This window comes from Panthera tigris, chromosome B1 (assembly GCF_018350195.1).
Source record: "Panthera tigris isolate Pti1 chromosome B1, P.tigris_Pti1_mat1.1, whole genome shotgun sequence".
Classification (NCBI taxonomy): Eukaryota; Metazoa; Chordata; class Mammalia; order Carnivora; family Felidae; genus Panthera; species Panthera tigris.
In genome coordinates, this window is record NC_056663.1 from 7132991 (window position 1) to 7146111 (window position 13121).

The window sequence follows — 13121 nt, forward strand, 5'->3', positions numbered from 1 at the left end:
CCCCAGAATCCAGAGCAGGCTCCAGGCTCTGAGCTGTCATCACAGCGCCGGACACGGGGCTTGAAGTCTCAAACCCTTAGATCATGAGCTGACGGAATCAGAGTCCACACCGGCTGAGACACCCACGTGCCCCAGGAGAACCCTTAAGTGTAGAGAAGAAAGTGAGGGTTGCTAGAGGGGAGGAGTGGGTGGGCTCCCTTTGCAACGGGCGTTATGGAGGGCCCCTGTGGGGGTTGGCAGTGGGTGTTTCATGTAAGTGACGAAGCCCTAAATTCCACCCCTGAAACCAAGACTGCACTCAATGTTAACTAAATTTGATTTCAATTTGGAAAATGGAGGGGGGAATGGGTGCCTCAGTCGGTTGAGTGTCCAACCTCAGCTCAGGTCAGGATCTCATGGTTCGTGGGGTTGAGCTCCACGTTGGGCTCTGTGCTGACAGCTCAGAGCCTGGAGCTGCTTTGGATTCTGTGTTTCTCTCTCTCTGCCCCTCCCATGCTCACACTCTGTCTCTGTTTTTGTGTGTGTGTGTCTCTCTCTGTTTATTTAAACGTTTTATTTCATGTTTAAAACATGAAAACAACAGACCAATAAATTTTAAAAGTAGATGAAGAAAAAGTATTTTTCCTCTATCGGCTCTGATATTTGAACATCCAGAATTCAATAAGATTTCCTGTACAAAATTCACATGCTGACGTTAGTTCCCACTGAGTGTGGTATGTATGTTTAATGCAGACTGGAAACAACAACAACAACAACAACAGCAGCAGCAGCAGCAGCAGCAACAACAGGCTTTACCCTGTCAGTGCCATTGGCAAACGACCAGAGATCTCCTATATGGCCCCCCTCCCCTGGGGGGAATTGAAGGATGATGCACTAATTCCCATTCAACAATGTATTTAGTGAGTCTCTCGCTCCTGAGAAATACAGTTGTGACTTAGAGCATCCATCCATACCCTGACCTGAAATACCACATTGTTGCCTCGGTGTCCACTTGAGACTGTTTTTCTGAGGTGTACAACCGAGGACCAAGATTGCGATGCAACTGACCAGAAATCCCTGAGCCTCCTCCCTTGTGGAGGAGATTGTCCGATGGGGGGATGGTGGTCAACTCTGCGGAACAAGGTAGAGCTGCTTGGTGGCTGAGCAATAAGAGGTGGGAGAAGGTTCCTTTCCCCCATTTGCTCTGCAGCCTCATGGGAGGGGGATTGTTAAGGGAACCGAATCTAATGAACATGGGCCAGGATGGCTCCACCCACCCGTCTCCTGAGAAATAAGCATTTATTTGCTCTTTGCCATTTCCAGGCAATTAGCCAATGTTCACATGAACATGTGGAGACTTTACAAAATAGATTATGTATACAAGGAAACACTTTGCACAGTTATGAATTCGTGTTTCCTTCTGCTCCTCTCCTTCCGACACAAAACATTCCTGAAAAGGCTGTCTGCTCCCACGTAGAGCTAGAGTTCTTCCCGTTTCCTGGTCATTTGCCACTTCTCCGTGTGGAAGCACTGAGATTGTTTCAAACTCCTTCCCCTGCCGGTGCATGTTTGGATATCACCGAGAGTCCCCACACGCACATGTTTGGGCACATGGACTTTACCGATACACAGAGAGTAGGGAATGGGATGATGGGACCGTGAGTCCCATGCATTTTCACAGGGACTCCCGGGGCTCTGCCTTGTTTCCACCTTCATGCCTCATTGGCCACTCCCTCTGACCCTTTCAGGCTCTGAGAGTGCCCAATGATCCTCGGTGCTGATGGAGGGGAGAAACCTTGCGAGTCCCCAGCATAATCCACACCTCTCCAATAACCTCATTACAGACAGCCAGCCTTAAAGCTCAGGATTCTCCAGGTCCACTGGAACGCCATAGCCCATGAATCCAGCCAGATTCATGGTCCCTCCACATGTCTGGATCACACCCACCTACAACACACAAAATATGGCCTACAAGGGACTGTGAGTGAGTGAGTAGTGAGTGAGGGCGGGTGAGTGTGCACGTGGGCAGGCATGTATCTCAAAGCCTGTAGTGGGATCCCTGCACTGCTTCCTGAGACCTCTGTCCCTTCTTGTTCTTCCTCTTGGTAGCTCTGGCTCTGCCTGGGAGACAAGGGACTTGGTTAATGGCCGTTGCCCTCTGAGGTGGGATGTCCCTGGCTGAACTGTTGAGCCGGTAGATGTTTGGTTCACGGTGATCCTTTCCCATCTCGTCTCTGTATTTGGACTGGTGAATTAGGACTGCGTCGGGGGGAAGGGCAAATTCTAATTTCCTGAGGTTGAATTCAGACTTGGGACGGTGGCTTTCTTGGAGGAATCTCCACTGGTCTAACGTGATTGCTGGCGGTGGTGTCTCTTCCACGTGATCCTCCAATTGTGGCACCTCGATGTCGGGGTCGGTTTCGGGCCCCCCTTGGGCCGCAGCCGTGCCTGCGTGGTCAGCCTGGAGGGATGTGGATTCCCCAGCACCTGGCTCACTCCCACGGTCTCTTTCCAATTCACTCTTCTGGATGTAAAAGAGGACATAGGCATGTTGGCTCAGGGCAGACGTCGCATCACTGGCGGCCACCTTCGCATCATCCATTTTGTACCACTGGCCGTTCCCAGCTTTGACGTAACAGAAGTAATGTCCGCTGTGACCATTCCAGCCCGCGTGCACCAGCACGGCATAGAGCACATAAGTCAGCGACCCCCCGTTCTGCCCAGACACGTATCGTCGCATGTCAAGGCGCTCAGGATATTGCACTTCCTTAGCCAGTTTGCTGCCCGTGAAATGGCAGAATCGTTTCAATACCAGCATCAGGACCTTGGAGCAAGTGTGCAAAGTCAACGTCTTGGAAGCAGGTACCTTGTCGAGACAAGTACTACAACGATAGGCATTTTCACCATCCAACTGTTCGGGCTTCACCAAGTGTTGCAAAGCTTGGCTCACACTCTGAGCCGCCCTGATATCCAGGCTAATGTCCAGGTAAGGGTCCAAAGTGCTGGAGACACCCTGGCAGTGGAGACACTGGATTTGAGACCTCCAGTACCCGCCAAAGATTTGCCGGATGAGGGTGGCGTCCTGAGCCTGAGGCTCTGAAGGCTTGTCCTCACGCAAACACGCTTGCTGCATAGCATCCAGAGTGAACATCAGAAACTCATGGGCATCCTCCTGCCTGTGTGTGTGGAAGGCAGCGAGCAGTTTTGGCGGAGGCCGGATCACATCTCCCGGACGGCAGAGGGCCCGGGTCACGTGAGCCTGCAGAGCACACAGCACGCAGAATGGCTGCCTCCCACAGCTTCGGGAGTGCTCCTGGGACAGCATGTAGCTGGCGAGGGGTGGTGTGTACGTCAGACACTGCAGCGCCGCATTCGCATAGCACGTGTTCCCCAGGTTCTGCAGGCCGGCCCCAACCACAGAAGGTCTCCTCCAACTCACGGGTTTCTTTGCGGGGGGCAGACCTATTGACGCGGGAGCCCAACCGTTCGGCAGGTCGCAGGGTGTGTGCGATGACGGTGCCGGCTTCTCAGGTAGAGTGGGTCCTCTGTGGCCTTCAGCACCACCCGTATTTGACCCGCAAGGTTTGAGGTTTGGAAAGACATGGAACTGAGACTCCTCTCGGCAGTGGGAAGAGGGCGTCTCCATGTCTCCTGAAACGTGGAGCCTCACGTTGCAGAGCGATGCTTCTCTCAGGAGGCCAGTCTCAGAATGATAGCTGTGGCCCTCTCCTCAGCCCTCGTAAAGCTCGCCCCACCCACCTGACTAGGACCACGTCATCCAATCAGCCACCAGCTGGAGTTGGATGAAGGGTCTTAGGGTGTGGCCACTCTTCTGCAGACAGACCACTCAGCCCAGCCTTCCTCCTGCCCCTCCCTCCTCAAGAGGCACACACACACACACACACACACACACACACACACACGTTTCACCACTTTCTCCACCTCCCTCATTTCCATTGCTCCCTCTCTGGACAGACGGACTTGAGCATTTCCAACCTAGAGGAAATCCTTTTTTGAGTATCCACTTTGCTTTTAGATAACACAAAGTGTCAAGGAATGACGGCCATGAATTTTTTAGGCTATGGAAATCATTTTACCAATTGAGCTCTGGTATCATGTAGGAGCACCTCCTCTCCGTCAGCCAGAATGCATGGGACACCAGCAAATTATTCTGGAATGATGACTGTCCATGGATTTGATTCTAAAACTCCTGAACTGTCTCCATAGGATCTGTGTATACAACTATCACGAAGGTCCTTTGAAACACGTCTGTCTACCAAGGGGTGGCCGAGAAATTGTCCCAAGAAATATCCTTTGCCTGGTTTCGGGCTTTGTAAATGCTTTCTTCATTTTGTAGCTCCCTTCCCAATAGGAGAACAAATCCTAAACCCATCATTTGCCAAATTGTCACTGGTATTCCTAGCAAATCACATAGCAAGGTAGGTATAGGTTCCCGTGGTTCAGGACATGTTTGTTGTGGATTTGTGACATTTATAGACGGTTTGAAATGGGAATTTAGACATGCAAGGAACAATGTCCCCTCGAGGAAACTGTGGCTTTAATGTGTCAGTATCTCTAGACCAGATTTCAGAACTGACCAGGTCTACTGAAAATGTGCTTTCTTCTCTAATGTTTGTTTGCTTTTCACTTTTAACATTTTAATTGATTTATTTTGAGAGAGAGACAGAGAGAGAGAGAGAGAGACAGAGAGACAGAGAGAGACAGAGAGCGAGAGAGAGCGCTCATGTGGACAAGCCAGGGAGAGACAGAGAGAGAGGGAGAGAGGATCCTCAATTAAACGGTCACCTCCTCAGGGTCACCAACTAGGAGGAAAAGGCTGCGAGCACGTGAGGTGTCTCAGTGCCAAACACACTCGTGTGAGGGGAAGGAAAGGGGCAAGAGGTCAAGGAGGACACACAATGGGATGCACAAAAGGAGTCTTCAGACTCTTGTGACCACAGCCTGAAGACACGGCCCTCTCCCTGCCTGGTGCCCTCCAGCCCCACCCACGGCTTCCTTCAGCCTCTGCCTGGCCTCACTGCATGGGACCGGACCACGGCCCCACCTTTACCCGCAGCATCCTTACCCCTGCCACACCCATGCCCACACCTCATCCCAATGTTCTCCGCCCTCGGTTGGCCCGGCCTCACGTCCAGGCCTTTGCTCCACCGGGCCAGCCTGGCGCCAGCCACTCTCAGGACCACACCCCAAGGAGAATCTACCAGAGAGTGGGCAGAGGAGGGGGGCGAGCGAGGCCAGGGCACAAGCACACCTTTCCCTGTTCTTCAAATATCCGTTGGCAGGCGCCAAGTTTCGACCTGTTTCTGCAAGGAATCATCTCTCCCTTTGGTTGTCATCTCGTCCTAGAAAACCGGTTGTGTTTTCACTGGACGGTGTTAGATGGTAGGAACTCTCACGTGACTGGTCTGAGCAAAGCAAGTTGCCCTATTTAACGTAGTGACTTGAGCCAGTCCATTCCAGACCTTCCTGGAGCATAAAGCTGACCCCTGTCCCAAGACGAGACACCTGCTCCTGTCTGAGTGCCTGGCCCCGACAAGGCCATTCTCCCCGGGTCTGGAGCCTGCCGGTCTTCAGACTCCACGGACACCCCCTTGCTTCTCTAGCCTCAGCCCCGGCCACCTGCCACGTGGGCAAAGAGGCCTGCAGAATTGCTTCCAAAGAACCTTTGACCACCTAATTCTCTGTCCTCTCTCATCAATCGCTCATCACTCTACGTGTCTATCTCCTAACTCTCGTGTCTCCTTCCCCTCTCTAGTATCTATCTGTGGAATGTCTTTCTCATCCTTTCCTTTGTATCTCTTCTATGCCACCCTCCTTGACGTGACTTGTGAATGAAAATGCCTTTGAGAGACATGCGGACAGCAGCCCCTAACGCTGATTGATTTCCCATGCACATGTTCTTTCGGTTCATGGGTTTTTATGTCGACAGACAGAGAGAGAGACAGACAGAGAGAGAGACAGAGAGAGAGAGAGAGAGAGAGAGAGAGAGAGAGAGGGAGGGAGGGAGGGAGAGAGAATGTGGGGGAGGGTTAGATAGAAAAGGAGAGAGGCGATCCTGAGGAGGGAGGGAAACTCAAAGTTCAATCTCCCCAACCCTGAGATCATGACGTGAGCCGCCTCCAGGTCAGACACTTCTCTGACTGGGCCACTCAGGCATCCCGACCCTCATCGGTTTCGAATTCACCTCTAGCATTGTCTTGTTCTCAGGACACTTGGAGAGACTTTATCTTGAAAGGAGAAGAGAGGTTAACCCGTGTTTCTTTGCTGCTTCTGAATCCTTAGTTGTTCTCCACTAGGTGAGGATCCAAGTCCCAAGTGCCCTGGGGAACAAATGCAGGATTCTACTCTACGTGACGGGAAACTACAGTGTACACACAAAAAAGAAAACCATGCACATTCGGTCGTCTCTGAGCAAATTTTATTAGCTGTGGTAACACTACACACAACGTTGCACTACCAGGGAAAAACAAAAATGCAGACAGCATGTAAAATAGTCCCCGATATGATCTGCAGAAAAACGATATCAGTGAACTATTCGAAAACAAAAGATTGCCTCCACTTGCCCAGCCCAGACTGGAATCATTCCTCCGGTGTCCCCAAATGCAGACATTCGCAAACCCGATACACATTCATTTCGCAGATCCTTAAGTTGACATTCGAGTGGACGACCTCTTGCTCTCCTGGCGCTGAATTTCGCATAGAATCTATTGAAACGGAAGAAACGAGACCTTGTTGATTGAGACGGAGCCGGTGAACCAGAAGGTGTAGATGCATAAAGGAAAAGTGCGCCATGAGCGTCTGCACGTGGGCGCTCAACCCACTCCCCGCCCCAAGCAGGACACCAAACACAGTGTGGACGCAAGTTTTTGTCCTTGCAGGTCTTTGGGGGAATTGCTGCTTTAGCAAAACTAGGTCACGGCCCTGCCTTGGCCTCCGCTCCGCAGTCACCTGCTCGGGGTCACAAGGGCCAGAGGACGAGTGTCCGAGGACATGAGGTGTCTCACTCCCGGTCGCTCTCCTCCGAGGACGAGGAAAGCTGCAGGTCATCGTGGAGGATGCTCAGGGAGACAGGCACACAGCCTCCCTCAGACTGGTGTGTGATGGGTGGACCCTGGCCAGGGGGGACTGGCCTCTCGGGAGGTGGCAGACAGGGAGCTGCTATGAACCTGGAGCTCCAGCCGCCTTTGTCCAGGCGGCTGAAGACCATTCGCAGGGGCTGGCCGGGTGCCTGCGGACAGGGCGGACACAGAGGCCAGGGGCACGCCTGGAGAGTGTCCAGGTGAGGTTGGGGGCGTGGAGGCTGGAGGCCCCTGCTTTGCACCGAGGCAGGTGTCTTCCTGGTCAGTTGGGCTGCCCCCGTGGGACCACATGCACTTGTCCTTGCTGGACGACACAGACTCTGGCGCAGCCCCACATGGGTGCTCCCTGTGCTCTTGTGGGGTGGCTGGAAGGGGCTGCAACGTGGTTTCTTTCGGGGGTTCTGGCACGTGTCGTCGGGGAGCGGGGCCCATCTCGTGCCTGGTGTCTGGATGTGGGGCTGGGGACTCGCAGCCAAACGGGTTGGAGGAGGATCAGGGCTCCCCTCAGGACGCTTGGCTGGTGCCTGGGCGTGGCCAATGCCACGCGCCTTGGAGACGGCCCTGGAAGCTTCGAGGGAGGCACATCGGGGCCGGTGTTGTCTCAGCTGGACACCGAGGCCTGGATCCCGGGCAGAGCGTTGGTGTGCCGGGGCAGGCGGGGCAGGCGGGGCAGGGGTCCCCACTTGCTGGGCATCCTGTCGGCCAGCAGGCGGGAAGGTGCTCGCCGCAGGTCTCCCGAGAGGAGCAGCCGACGGGGACAGCTGTGTCGTGTCAGGCGTCCCGCTAGGAGGCTCAGCCGGGACGTGCGGCTCCAGCACGGACACCCTCTTGGTGCTGTACACGGGCATCGGCCTGTGCGGATGCTGTGGGAACACACAACACACAGACAACGGCCATTAGTCCTTCCTCCCCACCAAGGACACATGCACGACAAGCACAGCAAAGAAACCCACAGAAACGCAAGCAACCGGGAGAGACGGGAAAGGATTGTACTGACAGAGGACAAGGGCCTCCAGCTCAGCGTCGATCGGGAAGAAACACTGGGCAGTAGCCCCTTGATGCTTTGATTCCATGGGAGCGACGGACCAGAAAGGTTGTGCATCGTGCCTGCCTCCCGAAGTGGACAAGCACGTCCATTCAGGCTTCTAGGGAAAGTACAGGCGTCCTGCAGGTGGAGGTTCGCGGTGGGGGCTACTGAGTTTGGATGGCCAATGGGGCGGGTCTATGTGTCACCAGGGAAAGATGCCTGTGCCTCCCAAGAGGCCTAGGTGTGGGCACAGCGTCCCGAAATTATGTTGGCACGCCCAGCCGGCACCCGGTTAGCACACATGCAAGGAATCCTGCCGGATCATGGACACCCGGCAAACGTGGCTGGAAAGGACCCGCACGGAAATCCCAATGTTGAGAATCGGGGTGGACCCCCTTCCTCAGCCAGGAGGGCCGGGAAGCCCGTCACATCCCCGTCCCCAGGAGAGAACGAGAGCAGGGACGGGGGACACTCACCCTCACATAGTCGCAGGATTCTGTGGAGTCCCTCCAGGCTCGCTGCTGCCTTCCAGGGGCTATCCTGGGGAATCTCTGCAGCAGCGCCTTCCTCTGCTGGGCTTCTCGCCTGCACGACCAAGAACGGGAAGGTGAAGGAGCGGCATTTCGTGTGTTCCCCTGGGGAGCGAGTGATGGGGCTTGGGCAAGATCTCCTTTCTTCATCTGCCCCCCTGGCTCCCACTCCAGCGAGCCGTCCAGGTTGGCCCAAGACGTCCTTGTGTCGAGAGCCGTGTGCGCCGCTGCCTGTCATTTGCCGCCTCCCCCTGTCTCCCTACCCCAGGACACACAGCCTCAGGGACTCCCCCAGAGCAGCACAATAGGCTCGTGAGGTCCCCTGGGGGGCGGGGAGCTCCTTTCTCTGCCTCCCCCACCCCTGTGTGTGTGTGTGAAGACGACACAGCACCCAGTGTCCGGGTACAGAGACTCAGCGACCTGAGCTGCCAGCCCACGGGCAGGCCGGAGCCGGCCGCATCCTCACCTTTGTCCCTCTTCCATGTCCCTCGCAGCCTGGTTGAAGGGCCCGGGCTTGTGCTGGTCCTGCTGCTGGCGTGGTTCCACATTCTCCTTCGGCTTCCTGGGGACAAAGGCCTGGGGGGCCAGGCACCCGTCCCAGCGCTTCATGGGGCACCTGGTGCTGGATGCGTTGTGCCCAAAGGCTCCGCAGTCCTTACACTTGAGCTGCGGACCAAGGAGGGGTGGGGGGGCTCAGTGAATCAGCACCAATCACAGGCCTACTGCAAAGGACATGACAAGGACACACTCGGGGAGCGGAGGACTGGTGTGGGACAGGGCACATCGTGGACGGCTCGGGAGGTGCCAGGAGATGGAAGTTCCTAGGATTCTACCCAAGCCTCTGTGAGGGACGGACCGGGAGTTGGGATTGCAGGTCTCAGGCCGCGTAGAATGAGCCCCACGCCACGATGGGGACAAACCCCAGGCTGGACGTGACCCTACGGCCGAGGGAGCTTATCCCAACGGGCAGGCTGCTGAGATGCCAAGGCAGGCCACCGTGGGCTAGGAAAGGACGACCGACTTCCGGACACAGAGTCTTCATTCCCTCGTCATGTGCGATCCCCGGCTTCAGAGGCATGGCTCCCCCACCCCCACCCAACCCAGCCCCTCCAACCCACCCACTGGTTCACCACGCCTCCAGGGCTCCACTTACCCGAGGATCCTCGTCCTCTAGCCTGGGAACCCTGGGCGCCATGGCTGCTCTCCGTTGCCTCTTCCCGTTTGGGGCTTTCAAGGGTCTGGAAGGTACGTGCTGGGTGTGCCCACCCGCCATCTGCCCCATCTCCTTGAAGGGTCAAGTCAGCCTCGCTTGAAGATGGGTTTCTGGACTTGCTGAGTCAATGGGAAAAGGAGAGTCATTCCCACAGACACAACGACTCCTTCATGAACCTTCCTCCCCCAGCGGGCACGAGGGGGCGTCATGCCCACCAGGTCGGACACGGTCCTCACCTGGGAGGTGGGACCTCTCCCTCCTGCATGTTCTACACGCTCTCCCGTGGACCCACCCGCAGCACGGCACCCTCAGGCAAGGCCGTGGAGGTGGTCTTGCGTGACTCACCGGAGAGACTTTCGGGAAGTCTCTCCCAGGGCCCTCCGGAAGGAAGACCACACACAAAGTCCTGGCCCCCACGGACACCGCAATCTACGCTACGGCGATACTCCCTGTGGCACCCAGGGTTGCATGTGCACCGAGAAGGATGCTTGCCTCTCCAGAATGTACCTCTCCTACTTGACCCCCAGAGAAACCACCCTCAAAGACAAAGTCAATGAAAACGTTTCGTTTCTGCTCGACTCGACTGGAAGCTTCCCCACGCAGGGCCTGAACCCTTTCCTTTCATGTGGCCTTGACGGGGCCCCACGCTGAACTCACGTGTCAGCCGTGGCAAATGAGTATTTGCCGTGAAATTCGGGTGAACAAGAAAACTCCTTAGGCTCTCAGGCCCCACGGCGACATGGAGCAGGATGCTGTCACTGCTCCCGCACGCCCTCACACCAGTCCGACTCTGGGGTTCAGTTCCTTTGGAAGCAGAACCTCATGTGCTCAGGAACACCGAGAGCCACGCCTTTCCTCAGTCTCTGTTCTCACACTCGTCTTCAACACTAAAGCGTCCTTCACCTGGTGAGTCGAGGCGCATCACAACCTCCATTTCCTCCCTGTCCCACTTCCGTGCCAGCTCGTGTGAGAGCCCCAGATCGTCCCAACCCACCTGAAACGCCAACGTGCTCCTCCTGTGTGTCAGGAGACACACAGACGTCCAGAGCGGCGGGTGGCAGGCGGACTGCCGTGGCGGAGACTCAGCGTCCGTCCGGCGTGCCCGAGGGACGGTCAGTGAGGGACACTTCCTTCCTTCCCGGACTCTTAGACCCGCCCAAGGTCACGTGACCTCTCGGGCACTTTAATCCCAGGCAGCCCATCACCTTGGTGCTCCTCACGTCTCCACACTAGGAACGAATCCTGGAGGTTTAGCGATTTCTTGCCGTTGTAACTGGTATGCATGCATGTGGAGATAGACGTTTCAGAACACATCTTCACCCTTGGAAAAAGAGACTCGTGTGTGCATGCCTGTTTCATTCGTAAACTGGTGTTTCTCGTGGGCCTGCAGGGAAGCTTGCGGGGCCCCTGGCCTCACGTACGTTCCTGTGGTTGGGGGCCCCTTCGGCGTCCTCCGTGTCCAAGCTTCTCCCTTTCCCGACGGGAGCGGTGTGTCCATGAGCTATTTGCGGTGTCCCTTCACTCCACACCCTGCCCTGCCCTCCCCGTTCCCCTTTCTGTCTCTAGGGCGGTGACTGCGCTTGCTGGGACCTTCGGAGGCATGGGATCCTATGTCCCGTGTCCCCTGGGAACCAGCTGCCTTGGCACTTGGTCTCGTGACCCAAGTCGCTGTTCCTGACAAGTCCCTGTGTTGACGCGGGGGGGCTCCCTGGGTCCGACGCCCCTCGTTTGGGGCTCTTTGTTGTTGCCCATCAACTCGGACGTTCTGTTTCGCTTTGGCTCCCATTGGGGGATGTTGGTGTGATTGCCACCATTTCTCCTGGCCTGGCCTGGCTGGCCTCAGCCACGGACACTGTGTCAGGGAGATGTCTTTGGGATCCCGAAGGGCCAGACCCAAGGGACAAGGCGCAACCCCATCGGCGGGGCATTCCTGAGTGTCATGCAAGCGAGCACCTTTCTCCCACAGCAGTGCAAAAGCTAGCGGCCCCACTGGCCGAGGTGGAGGGCCTGCGTCGGCAGTGCCGTGGGCACCCTGGATGGTTTCCCTCCTTGAACATTGGCGTGTATTGGGCGTCGTGTGCGCTTTTCTTTGGCCTTTCCTATCTTCTCCGGGAGGCTGCTCCTGTGGCCTCTGTCCACTGCCCTCAAGGCAGGGCCCTCCCCCAACCTGGTGCCCTCCAGCCCCGCCCACCGCTTCCTTCAGCCTCTGCCTGGCCTCCTCACTCCATGGCACCATACCCCGGCCTCACCCTTACACGCAGCATCCTTACCCCTGCCACACCCGTGCCCACACCCTTTCCCAATGCTCTCAAACCTCCGTTGGCTTGGCCTCGCTTCCAGGCCGTGGCTCCACGGGGCCAGCCTGGTGCCGGACACTCTCAGAACCACTCCCCAGGGAGAAGCCCCCAGAGAGTGGGGGCGGGGGAGGGGGCGGGCGAGGCCAGGGCACAAGCACACCTTTCCCTCTTCTTCAAATATCCGTTGGCCCCCTCCCTGCTTGGTTTTGTACCCCTCCCTGTTTTTATATTATTTTTCCTTCCCTTCCCTGATGCTCATCTGTTTTGCACCTTAGAGCCTTCATATGAGTGAAGTCATGTGATAGTTGTCTTTCTCTGACTCATTTCGCTGAGGAGAATACCCTCTCCTTGTAGCCACATCGTTGCGAATGGCACCCTGTTTTTCCTTTTGATCGCCTCGTAATGTTCCATTGTATATATGTGTGCCACCTCTTCTTTTTCCATTCCATGCATCTATGGACATTCGGGCTCTTTCCATCCTTTGGCTATTGTTGATAGTGCTGCTGGAAGCTTTTGGGGGCGTTTGGGTGCAGGTGCCCCTTGGAAACAGCACACCCATATCCCTTGGATAAATACCTAGTCGTGCAATTGCTGGCTCATAGGGTCGCTGTGCTGTCAGTGTTTTGAGGAACCTCCATGCTGTTTTCCAGAGTGGCGGCGCCAGTTTGCATTCCCACCAGCAGTGCAAAAGAGATCCTGTTGCTCCGCACCCTGGCCAACATCGGTTGTTGCCTGACTTGTTAATGTTAGCCATTATGACACGTGTGAAGTGGTAGCTCATTGTGATCTTGATATGGATTTCCCTGGTGATGAGTGAGGTTGAGCATTTTTTCATGTGTCAGTTGACCATCTGGATGTCTTCCTGGAGCAGTGTCTATTCATGACTTTTGCCCATTTCTTCGCTGGATTCGTTGGTTTTTGGCTGTTGAGTGTGATCAGTTCTTTATCGATTTGTCTACTGAGCCTTTCTCTGTT

General features: G+C 55.8%; 2 protein-coding genes across 4 annotated transcripts; both read right to left on the reverse strand.

The window, feature by feature from the left end:
• Positions 1–1683: 1683 nt before the first annotated feature.
• On the reverse strand, positions 1684–4629 carry LOC122237822 (ubiquitin carboxyl-terminal hydrolase 17-like protein 6). The gene has a single exon (XM_042982867.1). The coding sequence runs from the start codon at positions 3623–3625 to the stop codon at positions 2018–2020; it is 1608 nt and encodes a 535-aa protein (XP_042838801.1). The 5' UTR covers positions 3626–4629; the 3' UTR covers positions 1684–2017.
• A 1777-nt stretch (positions 4630–6406) lies between these two features.
• Positions 6407–12766, reverse strand: LOC122237827 (putative protein FAM90A23P). 3 transcript variants are annotated; one of them, XR_006216470.1, is made up of 5 exons: positions 9790–10857; positions 9103–9302; positions 8583–8691; positions 6949–7942; positions 6407–6704 (listed from the first exon to the last, which is right to left on the reverse strand). XR_006216470.1 is itself a non-coding variant. In XM_042982877.1 (5 exons), the coding sequence occupies exons 2-5, from the start codon at positions 9916–9918 to the stop codon at positions 7001–7003; spliced, it is 1380 nt and encodes a 459-aa protein (XP_042838811.1). In that variant the 5' UTR covers positions 9919–9968; positions 12723–12766; the 3' UTR covers positions 6407–7000. The 3 variants fall into 3 exon arrangements, 2 of the variants coding, with proteins under 2 accessions (XP_042838811.1, XP_042838812.1); XM_042982877.1 differs by adding an exon at positions 12723–12766 and having other exon boundaries at positions 6407–7942; positions 9790–9968; XM_042982878.1 differs by having other exon boundaries at positions 6407–7942; positions 9790–9968; positions 10844–10877.
• Between the last annotated feature and the right edge of the window lie 355 nt (positions 12767–13121).

Coding starts and splice junctions, on each gene's coding strand:
- LOC122237827 (XM_042982877.1), bottom strand. CDS start 9,918: ATGGGGCAGATGGCGGGTGGGCACACCCAGCACGTACCTTCCAGACCC. Junction 9,303..9,789: donor TAGAGGACGAGGATCCTCGG/GTAAGTGGAGCC, acceptor CTTGGTCCGCAG/CTCAAGTGTAAGGACTGCGG. Junction 7,943..8,582: donor AATCCTGCGACTATGTGAGG/GTGAGTGTCCCC, acceptor GTGTTCCCACAG/CATCCGCACAGGCCGATGCC.
- LOC122237822 (XM_042982867.1), bottom strand. CDS start 3,625: ATGGAGACGCCCTCTTCCCACTGCCGAGAGGAGTCTCAGTTCCATGTC.